Source organism: Mus caroli, chromosome 6 (genome assembly GCF_900094665.2).
Source record: "Mus caroli chromosome 6, CAROLI_EIJ_v1.1, whole genome shotgun sequence".
Classification (NCBI taxonomy): Eukaryota; Metazoa; Chordata; class Mammalia; order Rodentia; family Muridae; genus Mus; species Mus caroli.
The window spans coordinates 68,960,932-68,975,641 of NC_034575.1; the positions used below are offsets into that span (position 1 = coordinate 68,960,932).

The following is a 14,710-nucleotide window of genomic DNA, read 5'->3' on the forward strand; positions in this document are numbered from 1 at the left end:
CCAGCCTGGTCTACAAAGTGAGTTCCAGGACAGCCAGGGCTATACAGAGAAACCCTGTCTCAAAAAACCAAAAAAAAAAAAAAAAAAAAAAAATTGGGTACCATGAATTGTTTTGCTGTAACAGGGTCTTATGTAGCACAGGCTCACATCAAACTGGCTGTGGAGCTGAAGATGACCTTGAACTTCTGATCCTCTTGTGTCCACTCCAGTACACTGGGATTCATTCCATCCATGTACTACCCCACCCAATCGGTTATGCTGTTTTGATTAGTGATGGGCAGTTTGGTTCACCTTTTGTGTCATGAGATTATTATACAATAGTTTTGACTGTGGAGATTCTCTGAAAGGGTCCCAGAGACACCAAGGAGGACACAGACCGTATTTATCTTTTTTTTTTTTTTAACTTCAAACAGAACCCACCCAATAGAACCCAAAGTGAGACAAACTTACCAATAGGATACTGCAGCTCACAAGGGGAGGGTGAGAGGATGTCATTAGATTAACTAATGTAGTAAATGGAAAAAGTGACTTTAGGAGGTGGTAGCTGCTATCTCTGACTTATTAGTAGTCCTACTGTACGGTAGCCAGAGCCTGGAAGCCTCTCTGAAGCCACTCAGTAAACCATTGGAATCTAGTGGCTGATTCTAGAGTGTTATTTGGGGACTTTGGGAGCAGGTCTTCTTTTCCTTCACTAAGTGTCAACCAGGTGACAGAGCTCATGAATACTTGAAACAAATGTCCCAGGAGACTAAGACAGGAGGTAGAGTTCACCCCTTACACTTCATTGCCCTCAACTTACACCTACCCTTGTAAGGCAGGATGCTTCCAGCTTCCAGGACAGCCCTTACTGCCAAGAGGGTGGGGCTCCACACAGGGAGATGTGGGAGAGAACCGAGGCACAGAGATGTCAGAGCATCTGACCACACAGGCAGGCCTCAGGCTGGTCCAATAGTAGGAGACTGAGCTGCTTTGCAATCTCTTTTCTGCTGTAGTCATTCCAGGCGGCTAGCTACTGTCTGACCAGCCTTGGCCAACCCACTGGCTTTAGCCACATGTCAGACTTTTTTTCCATCTTTTTTTTCCTTTTCTAGACTATTTCCAGTGTCCTCGCTTTAAAATCATACAGATTTGTTGTTTTGGATAGCCATGAAAGTAGAATCCACCTACTTCATTCTTTCCTATGTCTTTATTCTTGGCATTGACTACCCAGAGAGCATACCCCAGTCCCCAGGCGACCCTGTTCTACTCTCCACCCTGGAGAAAGAGCAAAGAGAGCAAGCTGCTGTAAAAAGGAAAACTGATAACAGCTCTTGGCTCAGGGTCTAGGATCTTCCTTTTCAAAATGAGAGGGTTATTGTTCGGTAAAAGATGGATAGCCATGCTTGATTGGGGCTGGAGAAGGGAGTTCTAAAAGCTAGCCCAGGCCCTCTTCCTGTTGGTACAGGCTGACAAGCTTCCACTACAAAGCTTCAATTTTCTCAGCTGACACACAGATCTATCACGGGACCTTGAGCAGACCCAAAAAGGAGTTTGCTTTTTTCACCAAGAAAACTGAAGCTGTTATCTTGGAAAGCATGCCTCCTGACTGTCAGACTGCCCCTTTGTGGTTAAATGTTCTTGAGGTCGAAGGCAAGCTATTCCACTATAACAAAGACTAAAGCACTAGGGGATTTCACACACACACACACACACACACACACACACGCAGTAACAAAGGGTCTGCATCCTCAGAAGAACTTGGCTTCATTATAATATCATTTACTCTGAGCTTTGGATCCCTTTCTTGTCGGCTTTTCTAGAAGATCATGGGAAGAAATATCCTAAAAGGGAGATCCAGTCCAGTTTTAGGCCTTTTTAATGCACCAATTTTGGGATTTATTACATGTGTTTTTAAAAATCGTATGGCATTTCCTTTCCTGAATAAGGTGTGAGAGGCCAGGGCGTCACTAGCTTTCAGACAAATGGGATCTGAGCGCTCCAAGCCCAGGTTCTGTTCCTGCTTCGGCCTCCAAATGGCTTCAAAGCTACTCACCCTCAGCCCCACAGAGACCTCAGTTCCTTCTCCTGTTAAAACAAGTTGGTTGGCTTTGGTAACTAGCACAGTAACAACCGTCTAGCCCAATCCTTCTCAACCTTCCTAATGCTGAGACCCTTTAATAGTTCCTCAAGTTGTGGTGGTAACCCCTGACCATAAAAATGATTTTCGTTGATACTTTGTAACTGTAATTCCACTACTGTTGTGAATCATAAATGTAAATAAATGTGTCTTCCATTGGTCTTAGGCGACCCCCCAGGTTGAGAATCGCTGATCTAGCTTGTATTTGTCTCTTGGGTCTCAGGAACCCAGGACCAGTAATTACCTGAAGACCAGTGGGCAGCTGGTGAATAAAGCACGTGAATTCAAGCCCCTTAGTTCCCCAGCTCCGATTCCTAATTGGATGCTCAGAGCCACCTTAGGTTCTCCGGAACGCCTTCCACCATCTAATCACGCGCAAGCCTGGGGAGAGTTGGAGAGATCCCCGAGCGCGGGGCACCCTCATCCTAGGCTGCCTGGCGCCCGAGCTACATCTCGGCGGGAGTCGCCCCGCTCCCCCTCGCACTGGCAGTCGGAGGGGCGGGGGGACAGCCCGCTCGGAGGCGGGGCCTCGGCGCACTCTGATTGGTCTCCCTTATCCTCGTGACGCGCGACCCCGCCCCCGCCTACCCCCACTCCCCTCAGCATCCGCGCCGGGGAGCGGACTGTCCGGGGCAGAATGGGCGCGAGCGCGGCGCCGGGGGCGGGCTGGGGCGCGGGGCCCGGGGCTGGCGGCTTGCCAGCGCTCCCTCCCTAGCATGCACAAGGAGGCGGTGGGCGGCGCGGCGCGGAGGCCCCAGAAGCTGCGAAGCCAAGCAGCGGCACCTGCCTGCCGAGGTACGTGGCGCAGCTCCCAGTCGGCAGAGCGGACACCGGGGAGCCCAGATAGCGGCGATCCGCCTTTGCCCACTCATACCCCAGGCCCAGCGGCACCTCCCCAGCTCTGCGACGCCGGACGCGCCTGCGAGGGGACACGGGCGGAGGGTCGCGGCCCCCGGCTGCCTACATGGGCGCCCCCAGCGCAGCCTGCGCAGGTGTGGACGCGGCGCTGCGGGTAAGGATGACCCGCCCCGCGTGGCAGGTCCAGCAGGGGTGGCCCTCTTCACGTCGCTTGGTTCTGGGATTTTTAATTCATTGCTGGAACCTTCTGAGCCCGCAGAGTCGAATAGACTCAGTGTCTCCCTTGACTGCTTTGGGGAACCTTGTGCAGGGTCACTAGTGGCTCCTGAACCCTCTTGGTGCATCCATGTGGGTAGACGTGCAGTGTGAAAGTGGGTAGCTTTCTGCTGGCAGAAATTCACTGGCGACCTTCCCTGCCCCCTCTCTGCGGCCAGTCCTGCGGAGGAGACACATTGGGGCGACCGTTTTGGTTTCTTGGAAATTTTAAGCTGTGTCCTGACGAGGGGACGCGTTCTTTGTGCGCTGTTTTATTTGTTTGTTTTGCGGAGAGGGTGTTAGAGAACAATTGGTAGGATCCCAGTAAATGAAAGCTCTTGTCCCTACTGCACATCAGCTGGATGACCTTGGCAGACACTGATATCCTCCTGTGGGGAGCTTGCTCTCCGGGTCTGTACTGGAAGACTTAACTTGCTGTTGGCTTGGGTCTCTTCCACAATGAGTTTGTGGTTTTAACCATTTAAAATAAATCTGTCATTGGCGAGAACTCTGTAGAATCACTAGCTGACTTGGAAATGAAATTTTTATACCTTTCCCCCCACCCAGTAATTCAGTCTCAGTTCATATATATGAATTTTGCCTTTGCAAAATTCGGTGTAAATGTAAGTAGATGTACTTAAAAGGAGGAAAAGGCAGTTTTATGTGTTGTGCTTTTTCTGGGACGGATGGGTTTCAGGTTCCTTCAGCCAAGATCTGTGCTGGGTTTTAGACTTACAAAAGAAGGAGACTCACACTCATCTCTGCCCTCTGGTGTCTAGCCAAGCCTTCCCTTGGTTTATGACTATAAATCCTCTTCTACCTGCAGACCTACACAAATGCTGGGCCTGAGAAGAGGGATTTGTTTGCTGAAAGAAAAGGCCAGAAAAGTAGCTTTTGGTTTCTTTTGTGTAATTCCACATCCTGATAGCTCAGAATGGTTTCTAACATTGCTGGTTGCAGGGCTAGGAATTGTCTGATTTTCAAGTTTTTGGTCAAGAGAGTATTAATATGAACTTGCAGAGCACTGTAGTCAGAGTGCTGCGTCTCCTGACACTCATGTCTGCTATGTGGTTGGTGCTGTGGCTATCAGGTTGATGGTGTTTTCTTTGAGACTTGAAAAGAAATTGAGATGATTGGAGGTTTGGATGGCTGTTTTGTTGGTTGGCCGGTTGGTTGTTTGGTTGGTTTGGGTTTTGACTCAGGGATATCATGTTGCTCAGGTTGGCTTTGAATTCACTGGTGCATCCGAAGCTTGCCTTGAACCACTGATCCAAGTGCTGGGATTACAGACTTGTGCCAACATGCCTGGCTTAAACAGAGTAAGAGGAGGTGTGACAAGGCTTCTGGAAAATGGCATGCTGGGGGCTGGCAGGAGATACTAAAAGCACACATTTATGATGATTCTGCAAATGCATTCAGCTTGACATACACTGGTCACTGCCCCATGTCATCAAAACAAGTCAAATGGGTGACTGGACAGGGAGATAATCAAGAAACACACCTGTCGTTGGCTTGCCTCCTCCACCTCTTGCTCCCTTACTGGGCTTGCAAAGTAGTAGAGAATTAGCAGCTGTCTCGTGGCAGATTAATGGTGTGCTGGGTAGTTTTTAATGTCAACTTGATATAAGTTGGAATTATTTGAGAAAAGAAAACATCAATTGAAAAAAAAAAATGCCCTTACCAGATTGTCCTGGAGGCAAGCCTGGGAGACAGTTTCTTAATTGGGGAGGGCCCAGCTCATTGTGGGCTAGTGGTCCTGAGTTGTATGAGAAAGCAGGTTTAGCAATCTCTGGGGACCAAGTCAGCCAGCAGTGTTCCTCCATGCTCTCTGCATCAGCTCCTGCCTCTAGATTCCTGCTGTGTATCAGTTCCTGTCCTAACTTCCCTCAGGGATTGACTGCAATGTGGGATTGTAAGCTGAAATGAAACCCCGTTTTCTCCCAGTCGTTTTGGGTCATGGTGTTACAGCAGTAGAAACCCTAACCAAGACATGTGGGGAGGAGAAAGAGTCACCCTCCACATCTATCTAGCTCTAGAGGAGGACTTTATTCTGCTCTGCTTATGGAACCAAGAGGACGGTCGTCACCCTCCAAGAGCATGCTCTTCATTGCCAGTCTGGCTGGGAAGGCTTGGCATAGAAACAACTGGGAATATATGCAATAACAGCGGAGGATGGAGAAGCAAGGACTGGATCAGCGTGGGTGGCAGGTGTTAGCAGAGGCATCCACCACACCACCATGAGGGGGTGTGGGAGGAAGCCATAAATATGGATGGCACCATTAGAGCTCTCCCAGGAGAGAAACCCAGGAGCACAGAGAGAATTAGTGGGGTGTGTGAAGGAGGAGCAGGGAGAAAATGAAGTGAGAGGCTCCCCATCAATCGGCATTAGCTTACCTGAACACCAGACGAGGTTTGCTCCTCTTTAAATGTTGTGTAGGTACTTGGAGCACGTTTGTTCATTTCAGCACTTGGGAGATAGAGGCAGGAGGATAGGAGGACTGGGAGTTCAAGATCAGCTGCTGCTATAGAGCAAGTTAAAAGTCAGCTGGGGTATATGAGATGCTGTCTTGATAGATATAAACACACACACACACACACACACACACACACACACACGAAGCCAGTGAGATGGCTCAGTGGGCTAAGGTGCATGCTGCCTAATGACCTGACCCCCACGTTTAGAAATGTGTGTAGGAAAAAGCAGAGCCACCTAAAGAAACATGTGCCACCCTCAGGTCAAGGGACAGAAAACACCAGGACCTGTGACCTACCCAGTCAGTCACCGCCTCTCCTAGCAGTTATCCTGGTCTGACGTGCTTCTCTCACACCATGCTGACTTGGAAACCTGTAGCGTGTGTCTTCCTTTGTAAGCACTCAGTGACAGGGAAGGAGCAGGGAACCCCGTGCTGCCTGTGGTTTCAGTGCTGTGGCTCGCGGTGGTCACGGGGTAAGTTTGGTGCCTCTTATCTGTCATCAAGTTGTTGAATGTCAAGCAACTTCCAGTGTTTGTCTGCCCCAGGTAGTGCCGCTGTCACTGCTCTGCTGGTGCCTGGCTTTGATAAGGCATGCCTTGAGTGTGTTTTGGGAACCTGCCGGGCAGTAGGACACACACCCCACCCCACCCCCCAGGCAAAACTCTTTTAGTCTAGTCTCAGAATGAACCACGGTGGGAGCTCCTTCATCCTCAACGATGAAGGCGGCAGTTGCAGATGATGGTGCTGGCTGTGCTTTTTCAGTAGGAAGTCTCTGCTGGGCCCTGTTCTCTGTGGCCCCAGGAAGAGCAGTCCTACAGAGTCCTGGCTCTCCTTGGGTCCTAGCACAGGGCAGGCTGAGCTCCAAGATCCTCTTGAAGTGGAGAATGTGTCTAGTTGACTGCTTAGTTTGATCTTAGTCTCCACCCAGCTGAATGCAAACAAACCTCCACCCAGTCTGTTTCACTTACCTACAGGAAAAGCCTTTTCTTGCTTGAGTTTTTAAGCAATAGAAAGCATTTTGACAATACGCAGGGGTGAATTTTTGGATCATGAATGACCCCTGTACTCTGGCATTCTCTTTTTCCCCTTCAGGTTTAATACCATCAGGTTGGTATCATGTGACTGGGTTTGATAAGCTCAACAAACAGCGTGCGAAAGGTCTACTTTATGAATGATAAATACTTAAGTTTTTTTTGAACATTGAAGCCACTTTTTAAAGGTGTTTGTTTTCAGGCAAGGGTTCGTAAAATCCAGTCTGGCTTTGAGTTTTGACAGCCCTCCCCCTCCCTCCCCCCTCCGCCCCTCAATGCTGTGGATTACAGGCCTGTAGTACCATAAGACTATCATTGCCATAATGGTGGGCTTATGTATATCAAGAACCAAGTGTTTCTCTTAAGAGGTCGTCACCATCCTGTCCCCTCATCTGTCTCTGCCTTTTCAGCGTCTTCTAGCTTGCTGTTACTCACCCCTGCGTGCTTATTTCTCTCTTTATCTGGACTGGCAGGCAGCGAGAAGTTCAAGAGGACGAAGTGGTTTCTGATCTTCCCTTCTCTTTGCTTGCCATTTTCTGCAGTTGAGATCTTAGTCAGCGGGGGTTATCCGCTGGCACAGGCTACCCCTATCTTTATCTGTATGTTCCTTCTGTTTGGGTGCTCTCCAGTGGAAACAACCTGAGCCATACCTACAATTTAAATTTTTCTAGTAGCCTCCTCCCTTACGGAAAGGTAAAAAGAAGCTGGCAGGGACTAGAGAGCTGGCTTTGTGGTGAGAAAGATGCTGCTTTCACAGAGAACTGGAATTCCATGTCTAGCATCTAAGTCGGGCAGCTCGCAACTGCCTGTAACTCCAGCTGTGGATCATGCTGTGCCTTCTGCCAGCCTCTGCGGGCACGTGCACTCACATGCACATACATACCTATGCCTGTGCTACACACGGAATTACAAAATAAAAGTAATGGCTGGCAAGTTGGCTCAATGGGCAAAGGCCTCTGCTGCCAAGTCTGACAACCTGAGTTTGATACCCAGGACCACCATGCTGGAAGGAGTGAGCTCTCCATATGCATGATCTCCACGTGTATACCATGGCATGTGTACATACACACACACATACACACACACATACACACAGACACACCCACACACACTCACACACACACAGACACACACACACACACACACACACACACTCACATAAAAGTAATAAAATGAAAAATAAGAATAAAAACATAAATCTTTTAAAAAAAATAAAAAGAAACAGGAAGATTCAAGTTTCCACTTCTCTGGAAGATTTTGACTTCTAAAGTCACACGCACCTAGAGCCCACAGCTTCTAACCATATGTAATTCGTTAATGAATATTTTATAGTCGGTTCGTTATACTCAGTCTTCAAAGCCTGCTCCCCGCTCCCTCTCTTGTAAACCATGAGAAGTGGTTTTCTCAGTCTGTCCTGACCGGGGGTAGAGACGTTACATAGACTAGCTCATTAGATGTCACCATAGCGCTGTGAGCTTGGCACCATTACCCTGTCCCTCCCATTTTATAAAGAAGGGTGTTCAGCTCAAAAAAGACGTAAGAAGTCCCAGAGGGCAGACCGAGGCTTGGAGATAGTACATGAGGCTACGATTCCCATGTCTTTGCAGCAAATAATGTATTCCGATCCCTCAGAAGATATCCCATCAGAACTTGGGTCTCCGTGGTCAGCCTTCTGTCTCATACTACCTCATGAGGGGGTGTCTCCATCTCTAGTCAAGCCTCAAAAGTGGTTTCTTCAACATCCAGTTCCACTTAGAAAAATCCCTCTTATTCCTCCAGTATCATTTCAGCACCTCTGGTAGGGACTGCTCATTTTTCTGCCAGCCTCAGGATATTGTCCCTCTCGGGCTGGGCCCTTCAAACATTATCTTCAGACTTCTCCAACCAGGCAGGACCTGCTGTCCCTACACTAGTGACATCTGCCCTCCAGTCCCCTCCAGTTCCTATTCAGACTAAGTAAGTCACTATTCAGTAACTAAGGCACTAGAGCAGAGACACGTTCCTTCTTCGGAGGAGCCTTTTAAAAGATTCTCTGCCCCCAAAGCTCTAAAACCTCTTGTAACACTTCGCCCTAGTGCCCAGTCTAGAGTCCAGGAAGAGCGACCACCCTGGGGGTAACAACACTTCCTCCAGCAAGGACGAACGCTGACTCCTAATGCTGACTTTTCATTCAAACCACCACAAGCTCAGTGACCTCTTGACCACCCAGGGACAGGTTGCTCTCGCCACCGTCCTGCTTAGAACCACGGAGTGGATGTCCTGGGGTCTGCTTAGTTGTGTCTTCTGACCGCTGTCCCGTAGGACCCTGGTATGGAGCCTCAGCACACCTCTGGATTAACCAACATCATCTTCTTTCCATCTGGAACCCACTCTAAAGTCCTCCTTATCCTGGAGCACCCATGGCATGGCTCATCATGTCCTCTGGATGGCCTCCCTGGTTTCCTCTGATGGATTTGTGGCTCCTTACCTATCAGACCTTGGTGGTGCTTTGTGTATCTGGGGGTCCTTGGTCATTCATAGCGGAAAGGAATTATGCTTTATTTATTTTTCTATCCTCAGTTCCTGGTATGTAATATTTGTTTATTACATGTTTATTTATAGGATTATAAATCTGGGCATGAATGTTTATGCTTGTAACCCAGGGAGCCAGAGGTAGGAAGATTATTACATTGGATTTAAGGCTACTTAGTTTTAAAAAACAAAACAAAACTGAGGGATAGGGAGAATTGTTACGAGAACAACAAAGTGAATTCCATACCAGTGTAGACCAGCCCTTCCCAACCAAGGCTATATGAGAAATTTAAGCCCTAATATCCAAAGGCAGCCTGTGTTATACATTAACTTCTCTCTTATGCTTCTGGAAGGATTCTAATTGTTTGACCATCCTTGAGACGATTGACAAAGTTCCAGCCCTTTGTAATAGGGCTTCATCCCCAGTGGAATTCAGGTCAAAGAAGGCTCAACCCTGCTTATGTGATATAAAGGCTGACAGAATATAGATAAGAAGAGTGATAGTAACGGGCACCCCTGCATTGTAGGATGTCCTTCTAATCTTCTTTCCACTGTTAAATATTCTCTGACGTTTCTAACTTTGTAAAAAGCAAGAGTTCAAGGCTGGGGAGAGATGGCTGGAGGAGGAAAAGAATGTGTACAAATGTGAGGGCCTGAGTTCAGGTATGGAGCGCCTACATAAAAACTGTGTGTGGTTGCAGTCTGGTTACCTCAGTGTTGCTGATGGGGCAGGGCAGGATGCTGGTCAGCCAGATTAACAGAAACAGAAAACGGAAAGAGTAAGACAGACAGTACTAGAGAGAGTCAGTCACCTTATGTCTTTCCCTGGCCTCTTGAAATAGTTCCTAGATAAAGCAAATTAGTGTCCCACCATTAACCACCATTATACCAGAGGAGGAGGCAGAATCACAGAGTAGAGCCCCCTCGGTGTTCTCATTAAAAGACTCAAACAAGTAAACACAAAACAAAAACAGGCATTGGTGTGACTGGGTGTCAGCTTCCTGGGTTCAGCATCTGTGCTTGCTTCTGGATTCTCAGAAAGTCTTTGATAGACACTCTGTAACTAATACAGTCTCGGGTCCTACCTAGAGGACATATAGTTTTCTTTTTTCTTTTTTGTTTTGTTTTGTTTTTTTGAGACAGGGTTTCTCTGTGTAGCCCTGGCTGTCCAGGAACTCACTTTGTAGACCAGGCTGGCCTTGAACTCAGAAATCCGCCTGCCTCTGCCTCCCAAGTGCTGGGATTAAAAGCGTGTGCCACCACGCCCGGCTTATAGTTTTCTTTCTTTTATAGATTTTTTAAATTCTATTTTATGTGTATGAGTATTTGCCTGCATGTGTGTCTGTGTGCCATAGGCATGCCTGCTCCTCACAGAGGCCAGAAGAAGGCATCAGATCTCCTGGAACTGGAGTTATAGATGGTCGTGAGCTGCCGTGTGGGTGCTGGAAACTGAACTGGAGTCCTCTACAAGAGCAACAAGCGCTCTTAATCACTGAGCCGCCTCTCCAGCCCCCACCTCGTTTTCCTCCCAGCTAAGAGTGAGCGTGGGTTGAGGCTTCAAGAAGCAAATATGGGAAGAGGCCCAGGTGCTAATTCATTGTCACCAACTCTGAACTGACAAGCCTTATTCCTGAGGTGCGAATGTGACCTCACCTAACTTACAATTGATCCTTTTCTCTACCACACACACACACACACACACACACACACACACACACACAGAGTTGAATGCTTGCTTTGTCCCTAGTGGGTGGAACTGTTTAGGATGGATTGGGAGATGAGGAGGTGAGTCACTAGGGATAGGCTTGGAGAGTTCCAAAGCCCATGCCAGGCCCAGTTTCTTTCGCTCTGCTTTTAACTTGAGGATCAGGATGTAAGCTCTGAGCTACTGCCCCAGCACCTTGCCTGCCTGCTGCCATGCTTTCTGCCCCCATGGTCACAGTCTCACCTTCTGAAACTATAAGCAATTAAAGGTTTTTTTTTGTTTTTTGTTTTTTGTTTTAAACTGAGTTGCCTTGGTCCATTGCCTCTTCACAGCAATAGGAAAGTAACTAAGGCACCAGGTATCTCCCATCAAGTCCCTTATTAGTTCACAAAGAGAAAATAGCAACTGGCTTACACCACCTTAACCAGCTGTTCACCCGAGGTGCCACCAGTGCCAGGCCGGGTGAACGCCGTGCACCTTCTGAGGAAACACTGAGAGGAAAAGCACTTCACTCTCTGCTGCTCTGGCCCCAGTGCATAACTTCAATCTAATCGTCAAGAAACATCAGACGAACCCCAGCTAGGGAACATTCTGCAAACCACTTGGCCTGTACTTTTCAAAAAAATGTCAAGGTCACAAGAGATAACCAAACTGTTTTAGATTAAAGGAAGCCAACGAGACATGACATTAGGCCTCATATGTGATCCTGGATGGTATCCTGGAAAAGGAAGAAAAAAGTTGTTTCTGTTTTTGTTTGAAAGTTGTCATCATTTGAAATGACTAGAGAACTCTTCTTGAGACTCTAGTTTCAAGTCAGTGTCCAGGCCCTGGCATTGATCATTATACTGTGCTCATATAAGGAATGACTTCATTTCTAGGAAAATAAAATATTTAGGGGTGACAGTGCCTACAATTTTCTTTCAGGCATTTAAATAAATTATGCATATTATATACTAATAGAACGGCAGCACACACGTTAACCATGGGGGGGGCAGTTATTGGATGAAGGGTAGATGAGAATGTAAGGATCGTTCTTGCAGTCTTTCTCTAAGTATAGAATTGTTTCAGAAAGCAAAGTGGACATCTCTGCAGCCTCCAGCTCACGGGTGTTCTGACACTGTGGACACAGAAGCTGTGGCATGGCTGGCTGCATCTTGGGTGGCCACTGCTGCTCATTTCCTGGATTGCTGAGCGTTCCTCAGCATCTGTCCCTTCTGACCTCTGCAGGAAACAGAATGAAGACCTGGTCTCCATTGGCCTCAGAGTTCTTTCTGCTATGCCCACTATTGTTGATATTCTAAGAGGCTTCCTGGTTTGTGGCTGGCCTCAGGGGCATCTGGTCAACCAGCTCCGACCACCCCTACTCCCCATTTCCTGACTTAAACTAGACCTACCACAGTCCTGTGAGAGACGTTTCCCACGCAGACTTTGAAGTGGATTTAAACCCAAACACACATCTGTGCCCTGTAAGATGCTGTGATCTAGTCCTCGACAGTAGATAAGACACAAGCCACACATTTGCCTACTAAAGATGGGTCTGCCCTTGTTGGCATTGCAGCATACACTTGTGATCCCAGCACTCGGGAGACTGAACGGGAGGATCCTGAATTGGAAATTATTGTGGAGTAATGGGGAAGATACTGTCCCAAAACAAGACCTACAAAACAAAAAAGTATCCCAGTGCCTTGAGAGAACCCCAAGTTGTACATTTCAGTAGAAATCTTACACTTCCAAAAGCAGAATATTTTTATTAATGTTTGAGAATTTCATACATACATACAATGTACTTTGATGATCCTTCCAATTCCTCCCCCCAAAACTTCTATCCTCCACCCCCTCCAGACTGATTCCAGTTTGTGCTGCCCCCACCCCCAACATTTTAAAATCCAGTTTGAGGAATCTTTTGTACTTCCAGCTGGGTTCCTCTGTGGAAAGGTAGTGATGGGAACCAGTTCTTGGATTCAAAGGAGGATCTCCAAGTTGGGGCCTGTAATGGTTTATGGTGGGTAAGCTCACAGGTCTTGCTCTGTCTGCAGCTTCCCTCTGCAGAGACTGCAGCGCTCCGGTCAGCAGAGGAAGGGAAACTGATACGAATTTTTATCCCTCTTTTCTACCTTTCCTTCCCAGCCAGACCATTCTCTTCTCCACCGTTCATGGCTGTCTGCCCTCAAGCCCAGCCCAAAATAAACATTGTTGTACTCTCTCTCTCTCTCTCTCTCTCTCTCTCTCTCTCTCTCTGTGTGTTGGAACTTAAAAAAATCCTGTCCACTCTTTCCTTTTTGGGGGGGGGTCTTTAGACTACTCCTTTCTCTCCCTCCCTGGCCCCAACATTTTAGTGCCCATTCAACTAGCCAAGCTATTTACTGTTCTTTCTTTGGAAAGTCAGACAAGTGAAGATTCTAACATCCCAAGAAGGAAGACAAGCAACAGAAAGGTTTTGCCCAACCTGAATTTTTGCAACTAGAAAACTTACTCCAACCATGACTTGGCCCACATCAAATTGACAAATAGTTGAGCATTTCTACTCTTCCCTGTTCTGAGGAAGGTGACAGCACCAGACAGATCCAGTTGCTTTTGCTCCCAGGCCTGTCCCTGCTGGTATGTGGGACAGCCATTGATCGGTTTGCCTGTGCCTTCCTCATCTCACATTCAAGGGTCTTATGTACAACCTGGACACTTAAGAAACATCCTGTGAGCCAGGAGTAATGGTGCACGCCTTCAACCCCAGCACTTGGGAGGCAGAGGCAGGCGCAGGCGGGACTCTGAGTTGGAGGTCAGCCTGGACTATAGAGCAAGTTTCAGGGCTACACAGAGAAATCCTGACTCCAAAAAAACAAAGACAGACAGGTAGATAGATAGATAGATAGATAGATAGATAGATAGATAGATAGATTAGAATAGAAAAGAAACATACAGTGATGGTTGTGTTTGGATTTGGTGATTAGGAATACAGGTGAATTTGAGTGACCAGTGCAAGCTGGTGGTCATCCCTTCATGCTTCAATCAGTCCCTTTGGGCAAGCAGTGCCTGTTCGGTGCCTTTTGCATAGTGACACTATTTTAGGCTCCTGAGTTCATACATAGGGACAGAACTCTCACTTAGCGATCTCCTACATTAGTGTGGAACACAGGTAAATCGACTGATGTCTGGCTATCTCCAGCACAGGGCAGTCAAGCAGCAAAGCAAATGAGCAGGTTGAGAGGTGATAAGCTGTTTTATCAAGGGTCTTAATCGAGGAAGGCAAGAAAGGCAAGCCCCAGGGAGTATTGGGTAAGATATTGGAGAGGCACCATCTGTGCCCATGAGTCACATTTCTCACTTTAGAGAATGAGTGGTTTTAGAAAGTATTCCAAGCGTTCAGAATTCATCATCTTAATATTTTAACCTTGTAAAGAGCAGAGGACTGAGTGATGGTAATATCTTCCCCTTCACACCAGAGGGAATCTCACTGGTGTGGACTAAAGTGAATCATGAAGGGTTAATTGGCCACAACAGGAGGCTGCAGATTCTCACAACAGTGGTTTTGTTCTTCATAGCAGACCGACCCTTATTTCTTGGCTCCGTTTGTAGAGTCTGGACAGCCTTCAGGCCGGAACCTGTTTATCCCATGTGTCTATCTATGCTGTGGAAAACTTGCTTAAAAGGAGGATTTATTTTTAAAGCACTGTGCCCACATTACACGAGGGAGCTTGCTTGAAAATGGACGCCCTCATCTAATCCAGTCAGGTGTCACATTCTGGGCATGAAATATAGAAATTTG

General features: G+C 47.5%; 1 protein-coding gene across 4 annotated transcripts in view; it reads left to right on the top strand.

Moving 5' to 3' along the window:
• The first annotated feature begins 2,742 nt into the window (after window positions 1-2,742).
• The window catches only part of St3gal5 (ST3 beta-galactoside alpha-2,3-sialyltransferase 5), a 56,566-nt gene continuing 44,598 nt past the window's right edge, over window positions 2,743-14,710 (top strand). Inside the window, exon 1 of one of the 4 annotated variants that reach the window (XM_021164689.2) lies at window positions 2,743-2,911. In XM_021164689.2, coding sequence (XP_021020348.1) covers window positions 2,833-2,911 — 79 coding nt within the window. In that variant the 5' untranslated portion in view covers window positions 2,743-2,832. Of the gene's footprint in view, window positions 3,129-14,710 lie in introns of all 4 variants that reach the window. The other 3 variants (XM_021164690.2, XM_029478512.1, XM_029478511.1) reach the window with 3 other exon arrangements.